Source organism: Triticum aestivum, chromosome 3A (assembly GCF_018294505.1).
Source record: "Triticum aestivum cultivar Chinese Spring chromosome 3A, IWGSC CS RefSeq v2.1, whole genome shotgun sequence".
Lineage (NCBI taxonomy): Eukaryota > Viridiplantae > Streptophyta > Magnoliopsida > Poales > Poaceae > Triticum > Triticum aestivum.
This window is the reverse complement of record NC_057800.1, coordinates 571,923,583-571,937,604: the sequence shown is the minus strand read 5'-3', so window position 1 is coordinate 571,937,604 and position 14,022 is coordinate 571,923,583. Positions and strand designations below refer to the sequence as shown.

Here is a 14,022-nt window from a genome sequence, read left to right as displayed (position 1 = left end):
ATCTAACAGAGTGCGATTACGACGTTCGGACACACCATTACGCTGAGGTGTTCCAGGCGGCGTGAGTTGTGAAACTATTCCACATTTTCTTAAGTGTGCCCCAAACTCGTGACTCAAGTATTCTCCTCCACGATCTGATCGTAGAAACTTGATTTTCCTGTCACGTTGATTTTCAACCTCACTCTGAAATTCCTTGAACTTTTCAAAGGTTTCAGACTTGTGTTTCATTAAGTAGATATACCCATACCTACTTAAATCATCAGTGAGGGTGAGAACATAACGATAGCCACCGCGAGCCTCAACACTCATCGGACCGCACACATCAGTATGTATGATTTCCAATAAGTCGGTTGCTCGCTCCATTGTTCCTGAGAACGGAGTCTTGGTCATTTTACCCATAAGGCATGGTTCGCACGTGTCAAATGATTCATAATCAAGAGACTCTAAAAGTCCATCAGCATGGAGCTTCTTCATGCGTTTGACACCTATGTGACCAAGGCGGCAGTGCCACAAGTATGTGGGACTATCATTATCAACCTTACTTCTTTTGGTACTCACATTATGAACATGTGTAGCATCACGTTCGAGATTCATAAAGAATAAACCATTCACCATAGGAGCATGACCATAAAACATATCTCTCATAAAAATGGAACAACCATTATTCTCAGATTTAAAAGAGTAGCCATCTCGAATTAAACGAGATCCCGATACAATGTTCATGCTCAAAGCTGGCACTAAATAACAATTATTAAGGTTTAAAACTAATCCCGAAGGGAGATGCAGAGGTAGCGTGCCGACGGCGATCACATTGACCTTGGAACCATTCCCGACGCGCATCGTCACCTCGTCCTTTGCCAGTTTCCGCTTATTCCGCAGCCCCTGCTTTGAGTTACAAATGTGAGCAACTGCACCGGTATCAAATACCCAGGAGCTACTACGGGCACTAGTAAGGTACACATCAATTACATGTATATCACATATACCTTTTGTTTTGCCGGCCTTCTTATCCGCTAAGTACTTAGGGCAGTTCCGCTTCCAGTGACCGCTTCCCTTGCAATAAAAGCACTCAGTCTCGGGCTTGGGTCCATTCTTTGGCTTCTTCCCGGCAGCTTGCTTGCCGGGCGCGGCAACCTCCTTGCCGTCCTTCTTGAAGTTCTTTTTACCCTTGCCTTTCTTGAACTTAGTGGTTTTATTGACCATCAACACTTGATGTTCCTTCCTGACTTCTACCTCTGCTGATTTCAGCATAGCAAATACTTCAGGAATGGTCTTTTCCATCCCCTGCATATTGAAGTTCATCACAAAGCTCTTGTAGCTTGGTGGAAGCGACTGGAGGATTCTGTCAATGACCGCATCATCCGGGAGATTAACTCCCAGCTGAGTCAAGCGGTTATGCAACCCAGACATAGTGAGTATGTGCTCACTGACAGAACTGTTTTCCTCCATCTTACAGCTGAAGAATTTGTCGGAGACTTCATATCTCTCGACCCGGGCATGAGCTTGGAAAACCATTTTCAGCTCTTCGAACATCTCATATGCTCCATGTCTCTCAAAACGCTTTTGGAGCCCCGGCTCTAGGCTGTAAAGCATGCCGCACTGAACGAGGGAGTAGTCATCGAAACGTGCCTGCCAAGCGTTCATAACATCTTGTTCTGCAGGGAGAACGGGTGCGTCACCAAGCGGTGCTTGTAGGACATAATCTTTCTTGGCAGCTATGAGGATGATCCTCAGGTTCCGGACCCAGTCCGTATAGTTGCTGCCATCGTCTTTCAGCTTAGTTTTCTCTAGGAACGCGTTGAAGTTGAGGACTACGTTGGCCATTTGATCTACAAGACATATTGCAAAGATTTTAGACTAAGTTCATGATAATTAAGTTCAACTAATCAAATTATTAGTGAACTCCCACTTAGATTAGACATCCCTCTAGTCATCTAAGTATTACATGATCCGAGTTAAACTAGACCGTGTCCGATCATCACGTGAGACGGACTAGTCAACATCGGTGAACATCTTCATGTTGATCGTATCTTCTATACGACTCATGCTCGACCTTTCGGTCTTCTGTGTTCCGAGGCCATGTCTGTACATGCTAGGCTCGTCAAGTCAACCTAAGTGTTTGCATGTGTAAATCTGTCTTACACCCGTTGTATGTGAACGTCTGAATAAAACACCCGATCATCACGTGGTGTTTTGAAACAGCGAACTGTCGCAACGGTGCACAGTTAGGGGGAACACTTCTTGAATTTATTGTGAGGGATCATCTTATTTACTACCGTCGTTCTAAGTAAACAAGATGCAAAACATGATAAACATCACATGCAATCAAATAATAAACGTGACATGATATGGCCAATATCACATAGCTCCTTTGATCTCCATCTTGGGGCTCCATGATCATCTTGTCACCGGCTTGACACCATGATCTCCATCATCATGATCTCCATCATCGTGTCTCCATGAAGTTGCTCGCCAACTATTACTTCTACTACTATGGCTAACGCGTTTAGCAATAAAGTAAAGTAATTTACATGGCGTTTCTTGATGACACGCAGGTCATATAAAAGAATAAAGACAACTCCTATGGCTCCTGCCGGTTGTCATACTCATCGACATGCAAGTCGTGAATCCTATTACAATAGCATGAACATCTCATACATCACATATAGATCATTCATCATTCATCACAACTTTGGCCATATCATATCACAAACCACTTGCTGCAAAAACAAGTTAGACGTCCTCTAATTGTTGTTGCAAGTTTTACGTGGCTGAATTAGGGTTCTAGCAAGAACGTTTTCTTACCTACGTTAAAGCCACAACGTGATTTGTCAACTTCTATTTACCCTTCATAAGGACCCTGTTCATCGATTCCGCTCCAACTAAAGTAGGAGAGACAGACACCCGCCAGCCACCTTATGCAACTAGTGCATGTTAGTCGGTGGAACCGGTCTCACGTAAGCGTACGTGTAAGGTTGGTCCGGGCCGCTTCATCCCACAATACCGCTGAAGCAAGAAAGGACTAGTAACGGCAAGAAAGTTGACAAATCTACGCCCACAACAAATTGTGTTCTACTCGCGCAAGAAGAACTACGCATAGACCTAGCTCATGATGCCACTGTTGGGGAACGTTGCAGAAAACAAAAATTTTCCTACTCGTTTCACCAAGATCATCTAGGAGTTCATCTAGCAACGAGTGATTGGATGCATCTACATACCTTTGTAGATCGCGAGCGGAAGCGTTCAAAAGAACGGTGATGATGTAGTCGTACTCGACGTGATCCAAATCACCGATGACCAGCGCCGAACGGACGGCACCTCCGCGTTCAACACACGTACGGGACGGGAGACGTCTCCTCCTTCTTGATCCAGCAAGGGGGAAGGAGAGGTTGATGAAGATCCAGCAGCACGACGGCGTGGTGGTGGATGCAGGGCGTCACAGCAGCAGGGCTTCGCCGAGACTACGAGGGAGAGACGTAACGGGGGGAGGTGGAGGCGCCAGGGGCTGGTGTAAATCCCTCCTCTCCCCCCACTATATATAGGGGTGCCAAGGGGGGGGGGGCGGCCCTAGTAGATGAGATCTACTAGGGGGGCGGCGGCCAAGGGGAGGTTTCCCTCCCCCCCAAGGCACCTAGGGGTGCCTTCCACCACTAGGACTCCTCCTTGGTGGAAACCCTACGCGCATGGGCCTATAGGGGCTGGTGCCCTTGGCCCATCTAGGCCAAGGCGCACCCCCTACAGCCCATGTGGCCCCCCGGGACAGGTGGCCCCACCCGGTGGACCCCCGGGACCCTTCCGGTGGTCCCGGTACAATACCGATAACCCCGAAACTTGTCCCGATGCCCGAAATAGCACTTCCTATATATAATTCTTTACCTTCAGACCATTCCGGAACTCCTCGTGACGTCCGGGATCTCATCCGGGACTCCAAAAAACATTCGGGTTTCTGCATATACATATCTTCATAACCCTAGCGTCACCGAACCTTAAGTGTGTAGACCCTACGGGTTCGGGAGACAAGCAGACATGACCGAGACGACTCTCCGGTCAATAACCAACAGCGGGATCTGGATACCCATGTTGGCTCCCACATGCTCCACGATGATCTCATCGGATGAACCACGATGTCGAGGATTTAATCAATCCCGTACGCTATTCCCTTTGTCTATCGATATGTTACTTGCCCGAGATTCGATCGTCGGTATCCCAATACCTCGTTCAATCTCGTTACCGGCAAGTCACTTTACTCGTACCGTAATGCATGATCCCGTGACCAGACACTTGGTCACTCTGAGCTCATTATGATGATGCATTACCGAGTGGGCCCAGTGATACCTCTCCGTCATACGGAGTGACAAATCCCAGTCTTGATCCATGTCACCCAACAGACACTTTCGGAGATACCCGTAGTCTACCTTTATAGTCACCCAGTTACGTTGTGACGTTTGGCATACCCAAAGCACTCCTACGGTATCCAGGAGTTACACGATCTCATGGTCTAAGGAAAAGATACTTGACATTGGAAAACTCTAGCAAATGAACTATACGATCTTGTGCTATGTTTAGGATTGGGTCTTGTCCATCACATCATTCTCCTAATGATGTGATCTCGTTATCAATGACATCTAGTGTCCATAGTCAGGAAACCATGACTATCTGTTGATCAACGAGCTAGTCAACTAGAGGCTCACTAGGGACATGTTGATGTCTGTTATTCACACATGTATTACGATTTCCGGATAACACAATTATAGCATGAATAAAGACAATTATCATGAACAAGGAAATATAATAATAATGCTTTTATTATTGCCTCTAGGGCATATTTCCAACACCCCCATCCACCATATTCCACCTCGGTCATATCGTAGCGGTGCTTAGGCGAAGCCCTGCGTCGGTAGCAACATCATCACCGTCACCACGGCATCGTGCAGACGGAACTCTCCCATGAAGCTCTGCTGGATCGGAGTTCGCGGGACGTCATCGAGTTGAACGTGTGCTGAACTCGAAGGTGCCGTACGTTCGGTACTTGGATCGGTCGGATCGTGAAGACGTACGACTACATCAACCGCATTGTGCTAACGCTTCCGCTTTCGGTCTACGAGGGTACGTGGACGATACTCTCCCCTCTCATTGCGATGCATCACCATGATCATGTGTGTGCGTAGGATTTTTTTTTGAAATTACTACGTTCTCCAACACTCCGGTTAATAGGTTAGTCCCAAAAATAATATAAAAGTGTAAAATAAAGCCCATTAACATCCAAAACAGATAATATAATAGCATGGAACAATCAAAAATTATAGATACGTTGGAGACGTATCACTCTTACGAACCACAATCGAAGCTTTAGCATGATCCTTTATTCTAACAGGGAAAGGTGGTTTCTCAATATAAGGAGTAGGAACAACATGATCATTATAAGTGATAGTCTTTTATTCAACTTTAATAGGTGCAACTACTTTTACTTCAATGGGAGGATTATATTTAAACCACTTCTCCTTAGGGAGATCAACATGAGTAGCAAAGGATTCATAGAAAGAAGCTACTATCTCAGAGTCAAGTCCACATTTAGTGCTAAATTCACGGAAAGCATCCATATCCATAAAAGATTTAACACAATCAAACTTAGGTGTTATACCTGACTCCTTACCTTCGTCGAGATCCCAATCTTCAGAGTTGCGTTTAATTCTTTCCAATAAATCGCATTTGAATTCAATAGTCTTCATCATAAAAGAACCAGTACAAGAAGTACTGAGCATAGAGCGATCATTGAGAGAAAGCCGAGCATAAATTTTTTGAATAATAATTTCTTTTGGGAGCTCATGATTGGGGCATGAATATAACATTGACTTAAGCCTCCCCCAAGTTTGAGCGATGCTTTCTCCTTCGCGAGGCCAAAAATTATATATATAATTACGATCACGATGAACAAGATGCATAGGATAAAACTTCTGATGAAATTCCAATTTCAATCGGTTGTAGTTCCATGATCTCATATCATCACATAGCCTAAACCATCTCAATGCCTTTCCCTTCAAATATAAAGGGAATAACTTCTTCTTGATAACATCCTCGGGCATACCTACAAGCTTAAATAATCCACAAACTTCATCCACATAGATTAGGTGCAAATCAGGATGTAATGTTCCATCACCTGTGAAAGGATTAGCTAGCAGTTTCTCTATCATGCCCGAAGGAATTTCAAAGTAAACATTTTCAGTAGGTTCAGTAGGTTGAGGAGCAACTCTTTGCTCTACTAGTCGGGGTGAAGATACCCCGAACATGCCCCTCAAAGGATTATGTTCCATAGTAGCAAGTGACAGTAAATTTCAGCACACTATATAACTTTTTCCTTACCAAATTCCACCTACCAAAGGCGCTTCACTCCCCTGTAACGACGCCATAAAAGAATCTTGATGACCCACAAGTATAGGGGATCTATCATAGTCCTTTCGATAAGTAAGAGTGTCGAACCCAACGAGGAGCAGAAGGAAATGATAAGCAGTTTTCAGTAAGGTATTCTCTGCAAGCACTGAAATTATCGGTAACAGATAGTTTTGTGATAAGGTAATTTGTAACGGGTAACAAGTAATAAAAGTAAATAAGGTGCATCAAGATGGCCCAATCCCTTTTGTAGCAAAGGACAAGCCTGGACAAACTCTTATATAAAGGAAAGCGCTCCCGAGGACACATGGGAATTATCGTCAAGCTAGTTTTCATCACGTTCATATGATTCACGTTCGGTACTTTGATAATTTGATATGTGGGTGGACCGGTGCTTGGGTACTGTCCTTCCTTGGACAAGCATCCCACTTATAATCATCCGCAACTACAACAGAAGTATTAAGGTAAACTTTAACCATTTTATGAAACATATGGATCCAAATCAGCCCCTTACGAAGCAACGCATAAACTAGGCTTTAAGCTTCTGTCACTCTAGCAACCCATCATCTACTTATTACTTCCCAATGCCCTCCTCTAGGCCCAAACAATGGTGAAGTGTCATGTAGTCGACGTTCACATGACACCACTAGAGGAAAGACAACACACATCTCATCAAAATATCGAACGAATACCAAATTCACATGACTACTTATAGCAAGACTTCTCCCATGTCCTTAGGAACAAACGTAACTACTCACAAATCATATTCATGTTCATAATTAGAGGGGTATTAATATGCATAAAGGATCTGAACATATGATCTTCCATGGAATAAACCAACTAGCATCAATTACAAGGAGTAATCAACACTACTAGCAACCCATAGGTACCAATCTGAGGTTTTGAGACAAAGATTGGATACAAGAGATGAACTAGGGTTTGAGATGAGATGGTGCTGGTGAAGATGTTGATGGAGATTGACCCCCTCCCGATGAGAGGATCGTTGGTGATGACGATGGTGATGATTTCCCCCTCCCGGAGGAAAGTTTCCCCAGTAGAACAGCTCCGCCGGAGCCCTAGATTGGTTCCGCCAAGGTTCCGCCTCGTGGCGGCGGAGTTTCGTCCCGTGAGCTTGCTTATGATTTTTTCCAGGACGAAAGACTCCATATAGCCAAAGATGGGCATTAGAGGGCTGCCAGGGGGCCCACGAGGCAAGGGGCGCGCCTAGGGGGTAGGGCGCGTCCCCCACCCTCATGGATGGTGGGTGGCCCCCCTCTGGTACTTCTTTCGCCCAATATTTTTTATATATTTTGAAACTTGCTACCGTGAAATTTCAGGACTTTTGGAGTTGTGCAGAATAGGTCTCTAATATTTGCTCCTTTTCCAACCTAGAATTCCAGCTGCCGGCATTCTCCCTCTTCATGTAAACCTTGTAAAATAAGAGAGAATAGGAATAAGTATTGTGACATAATGTGTAATAACAACCCATAATGCGATAAATATCGATATAAAAGCATGATGCAAAATGGACGTATCAACATCTACAACATCGGTTTCATTCCCTTGATCTCTACAACTGTGACTTGCGAAAATTCGTGGACTACCCTAGACTATGGATGTTTGCAAAGGTACTGGGTGAAGACAACATATCCGCTCTGCGGAGTAGGAACCAATGTTGCCAATCATCATAAAACAACTCTCTTTTATGACAAGAACTAACACCACAACAAGACAAAATCTTCGTCTCGAGTACATGGTCAAGGCGATGTAATTCCCCACTCCTATCGAGAGGAAACCCTATGGATTAGACGTTTGTCACACTTTGAAGTCGTGCCCCTCTTGGGGTCTTCTTCATTTGAGTTGGTATTTGGTGGAGGGGCTTGTGGACGTTGTTTCAAGGTTCATAGTAAGCCTTGCATGACAATTATGAGAATATTTTGATCACAACCATGTTTCGATAGTTGGTTTTCTAGCATTCCCGCTGGGTCTTTATTTTTGTTCCCCTCTAGTGCTATAAAGCCAAAGTTGTCACATCATCGTCTAGGTAGTGGCAATGATAGGTGGCAGGTAATGTTTTTGCATGGTTTTTTTCCAATTAACCGAACAAAACTCCTTTTTTAGTTAATATATAAAGTCACGTGGACTTTCGATGAGTGAGTGTAACACCATGATAATTAAGCTACAGTGATCCACTCCTAATGATGCCATGTCATCACAACAATTGTTCCTAAAACTCACCTCGAATGGTGAAGAAGTCGTTTGCTTTTAGCCGTTGGATCATATTGAATGGCAAGCTGAAGTGGAACCTAGTTGTGGTTGAGCTCAAGTTTGGCAGAGGAGTGATGGCTCAAGCTCCAAATTGGGTTGGACGATGTTGTCGTGAAGAATGGAAAAACCACCATGCCAAAGGATTAACCGCCAAGTCATGGGAAACAAGTGCGAGAAGGCACGTTCCTCCCATGACGCCGCGGCTACAAAAATGTCGTCCACATGGACAGACATTTTTCGGCGAGGGAGAGCAAGAAGGAGGAGAGGTACAAGCTCATGTTGGATACGCAAAAGGAAAGGATGGAGTGGGACCGGAAGAGGGCGGAGAAGAAACTCGAAATTGAGAGGGAGAATATCGAGTTGGAGAAGCAACAAGCGGTGATCAAATGAGAACTCGAGAAGGCTAAGACATTTGGCGACATAGAGCATGAAAAGGAGAGGTTGCAACTCGCACGGGACGCCGACGATGCGAAGATCATGTTGGCGGATGAAACCCTCTTGGATGAGCATGTGAAGAAGTTGCTTGCGAATAAGAAGAAGGAGATCAATGACCATAGGGAGTACGAGGCGGCAAGGGCGGTTGCAGCCCGGATGCAGGCGGAGCGGAACGAGCAGGACGCATTTTGCTCGGAGCAGAAGCCCGACCAGTGATCCGAGGCCATCCACACGCTCGGACATTGATTTCATTTTGGCATATACGGTTTGTTGAACTATGATTTGTTTTGCTTTTGCTTTTGCTTTGTTTCGAACTTTTAAATTCACAAATTTGTATCGTATGATCGACGTGTATAAATTTAAGAATCAAAATTTAAGATATGTGAATATAGGACACAATATGTAAGGGGCCGGCGGACGCTGTCTACGGACGCGTTCAAAAGCACCCACGGGCATATTAAGGGCCGGATTTGTCAAGTGGAGTGTGGATGCTCTTATATAGAACTTACAAAACCTTGTGATTGGACGCCTCCTCCATGGGCCGGAGAAGAAAGAGCGTGTAGCACGGACGGCGGCCCCACCAACCAGCCGCCGCTCCACTCCCCGTCCGTCACCGTCACCTTCCTCGAGAACCCCAAGCGCAAGAAGCTCTCCTCCCCCTCACCAGGGATCCCAACAGACGGCCCGAGCCCCCTCCAATGCTCCACAGTCCACGGACATGGCCTTCCTCAGAACCCTAAACCCCCTCCTCCGCAGGAACCCCGCCCTCCCGAATCCGAGGCCTCTCTTCTCCCACTACACGCTCTCCGCCCCCTTCCGCGCCGCCGCCCCTCCCGCCCCCGCCCCCTTCGCCGCCGCGGCCGCGGCCGCGCACCCCCGCGTCCTCGGCCGCCCCCGCAGCGGGCCGCTGCTCCCCTCCTCGTCCCCATGGGCGCTCTCGCGGTCCGCCACGCCGTTCACCACCGCCGCCGCTTTCCGCTCGAAGCTCCACAGGGCTCGCGCCATTGCCGGCGGCGGTGCGCAGGCTCTCGCGGACGCGGTGCGGTGGGAGCCCAAGCGGGTCTACGGAGGCGAGGCTGCGGGTCCGGGTGGAGGCGAGAAGTTTCTGAATCTGCCCAATTTGGTGTCGATCGGGCGCATGGCGTCGGGTCCGCTCATTGGATGGTGAGTTCTTACCTTCAGGTGTCACTATGCTATCGGACTGGATGCACTGATATAACTGCTTAAGTTTGATGGTTGGACTCCGTTGATCAAAATGATACTCCTCTGGTGTTTACTTAGTACTGCATTCAGTAGAACTGTCCTCAGTACTCACCTTGTCAATAGTTAGTTAATTTCGACTTTTCGAGGCATGCCAGTTAAATCGAATCAGAAATGTGTGCAGGTTTTAGGCCATACATTACCATGCCCTGTTATTTTTCATAGATAGTTCTGTGCTCGTGCATGAGTACCTCATGAAAAAATTAGTCTCATGCATACTTGTTGGATTAGCAATTATTTCTGCCCAGACCAGCTATTTAAAATTATGTCGCTATGTGTCTGATGATGTAGGTCCGAATGTGTTAGCCTTAAAGGAATCGAATATTTGATGCTATGTATTGTTGAGGCTTTATGCATGTCTTACAATTGATTGTATTTCAAGTTTTACATAGGCATGGCTGAGTTGCTTTTGTATGTCAAATCTTAAGGAACCGAGAACCCGAAATATTTACATTTCGGAACAGAAGGAGAGGCTGCCAGGCTACAAATTGAGACAGGATATTAAATACGATGTGTGAAATTGTTAGTTGTCACCAAGGTTGCGGAGCTTGTAGTCAAAACATGTTAACCAATCATTGAACCTTTCTTCATGTTCTCTTTGGTCATGTAAATACATGTTTGACCAGGCAGCTTTGAACCATGTCAGACAAAAGATACTGAAATGTTTTGTTCTGTGTCTATGTGACATGACATTTACATAAAGGGCTGAGTAAACCTTTTGTTTGTTCTTCACATTAGAATCAGATGTATTGCTTAACCAGCACTGCGTGTCAGTGTCAAATCTGAAGAAGTTGCCAGGCTGTAGGCTTATCATTCCATACTTCAACAGTGCACCATCCTCCTCTTAGTTTTTGTGTTGTTTTGCTTCATCACAGGAGGTCTAAAATTGGGGTTAATGTCTAATTAGCTTTTTTGGATGTTCTAACAGTGTTTTCGAATTATTCAGTCTCTAGGTATCAGAGCATGCAATTGCTGTCAAATAAAGTATATATGTTTGATTAATTTGCGGTTTTGGATATGTTGTCTTGCCACATAATATTTTAGACATATAGGGCCATGATTATATATATTTTTCCTATCTACGGTTCTGGTTCTGATTATCTACATATGCTATGTAGGATGATTATGAATGAATGGTATCTTCCTGCTTTTGGCACATTAGCTTTGTCTGGTGCAAGTGATTGGGTAAGATTACACCCTTCTAATATTTTTACCATACTAACACCGTATGTTAAAAACCTTACTCATCATTTATTCTCTGACAATAGTTGGATGGTTTTTTAGCAAGAAAGATGGGCATCAATTCTGTAATTGGTTCATATCTGGACCCATTGGCTGACAAGGTTCAAACTTCAAATCAATATTTATAAACTTTATGTTTCTTTATATAAAATTATATGTGTGCTGTTAAGCTGACCTGCAGTATTTGTTGTGTTGCTTAGGTGTTGATTTGCTGTGTTGCTGTAGCAATGGTTGAGAGGGAGCTCTTACATCGTGAGTAGCTCAACACATATTCTCTTCATTTTTGTATCTTTGCTACACAGCTTCCTTGCATCCCCGTGTATAATGTCAATCCCAACCAGAGACATTGTGTGATACTCTGAATGTCTAAAACCATTCACCAGCTTCATCTAAGTAAAAATACAGTGATGGTGATTGCTGATAGCTCATTATATTGTCCTGCTATTCTTGCCCTTAACTGAATAATTTGACAAATCAATCACTGTTGTTGCACTTTGATTGCTCTGCTTGAAGCTGGCCTTGTTGGCCTGGTGGTTGCAAGAGACTTTCTCCTGGTGGGTGGGGCTTTCTACAAACGAGCATCCAGCCTGGGATGGAAGGTACTACTTACACAAAATTAGGTATATATTTGAAGTGTTCAAATGAATACTCACCCCGATTATCCTCGCGCCAGTGGAATAGTTGGTCAGACTTTTGTAATTTGGATGCAATTCAGCGTGAGAAGGTTCAACCTCTTTTCATCAGCAAGGTATGTCACTATGTTCTCACATTATTTGATCCTGTGGAGCTTTGACACACATGACAATAATTTTTTAATGCAGGTAAATACAGTATTTCAGTTGATGTTGGTTGCTGGCGCACTCCTTCAGCCAGAATTCGGCACAGAGGAGACTCGGAATTATATTACATACTTGGGGTAATCTTTTTTTCAAACTTTTTGTCTGCCCTGGTGTTTGTAGTTTGGTGAAATGGTGTTTTTTATATGAAATTATACTTATACGTTGAACCAGTCAAACCACTATTTATCTGTCATAACTCAGAAGCATCTCCTATGTGAATTTGATAATTTCAAGAAAATAATACCGAAACAGAAGAATACTTGAACATCAATAATTGATGATTGTAAAAAAACATAGTTTATATAAAACATTGTGCTTGCAGTGTTTCTTGCTAAATATTTTGTTTTGTAACTGCAGTTGGCTGGTTGCTACTACTACAATGGCATCCACAGTAGGTTATGGTGTGAAATACTATCAGTTAAGACCGAGGACATGATGACAGCTGTTGCCTGCATTTTTGTTAATTACCAGCCAGATTACGATTGGTGAATCCAGCAATTAGTTGTGAAACTCAATTGTTTCCATGGACCATCCAAATTTGAAGAAATGGAAGGGTTGTGCAGTTTCTAAAAATGAAAGCTGCAGATGTTTGCTGTATTAGGACCTCTCCCAAGTAGCCATTAGTCTAGTTCCTTACACATGGGGTCACTGACTAGAATATAAAGCTGTAGAATTTGTTGTATTTTTTGCTTAAGAATGGTCAGCAAATTACTGGTGGGCAAACCGCATGCCAGTGTACATATTCTTGCAGCTCTGTACTAATGTTGAGTACAGACTAGAGAGGTTGGCTAGTCTTGAGACGTCAGCGGTTGAAGTCTACAAATTCTCTCATATTCCAAAGGATTTAGTTGAGTCGTTTTAACCCCTGCAAACGGTGAAATGTATAAACTCATTTTCTATGTCCCTGTATTGTACTGTACTCGCCGGGTCAAAATGCAGTAGTGGATAGATCCGGTTGAACCAGCTGATTACTGGTCCAAATCGAGTGGATCAAGGCATTATTTGCTTCTTAAGCTTTGTTCCTAGAATCATGTCGGGCTGGGGCGAGCAAGTTGGAAGCCAAAATGAGCGCCTGCCAGTCATAACCATTTTTCGATACTCAAGTTGAGTTCATTCTCATCGATGGGTTCAATAAACGAGCCATAGTTCGTGGGAGGAGGATATGTTATTTCTATCGGAGTTGCTATGGGTTACTTCTTCCGTTTCACAATGTAGTGCATATGGTTTTTTAGAAAGTCAAACCACACAAACTTTGACCAAATTTTGTAACATCCCAAATTTTCAATTTGGAATGTTATACATAGGTCATTCATGCATATCATTTTCTGTTGCATTCTGTTTCGTGATCCTCGAAATTCTAAGCAACTCAAGGACCCTCGGAGAGAGTTAGGGATTTCACTGTTTTCATATTTGAGTTTAATCAAATATCGAAACGAGGATCATTTGTTTTATTATTTTTCTCTCCAAAATATTTTCATACTAAAAGATATGAGAGGAGATAATATGACTTCTCCAAAATAAATGAAATGTTGGAGCAAAATATTAAAATCAAACATTTGATTTTATTCGGATTTTTTGCTATTTTATTTGC

At 44.0% G+C, this 14,022-nt stretch overlaps 1 protein-coding gene across 1 annotated transcript; it reads left to right on the top strand.

Annotated features, from left to right (window-relative positions):
- Positions 1-9,622: 9,622 nt before the first annotated feature.
- On the top strand, positions 9,623-13,440 carry LOC123062286 (CDP-diacylglycerol--glycerol-3-phosphate 3-phosphatidyltransferase 1, chloroplastic). The gene is made up of 8 exons (XM_044485741.1): positions 9,623-10,254; positions 11,469-11,535; positions 11,619-11,693; positions 11,793-11,844; positions 12,106-12,191; positions 12,266-12,340; positions 12,414-12,508; positions 12,789-13,440. The coding sequence occupies exons 1-8, from the start codon at positions 9,809-9,811 to the stop codon at positions 12,865-12,867; spliced, it is 975 nt and encodes a 324-aa protein (XP_044341676.1). The 5' UTR covers positions 9,623-9,808; the 3' UTR covers positions 12,868-13,440.
- The last annotated feature ends 582 nt before the right edge of the window (positions 13,441-14,022 follow it).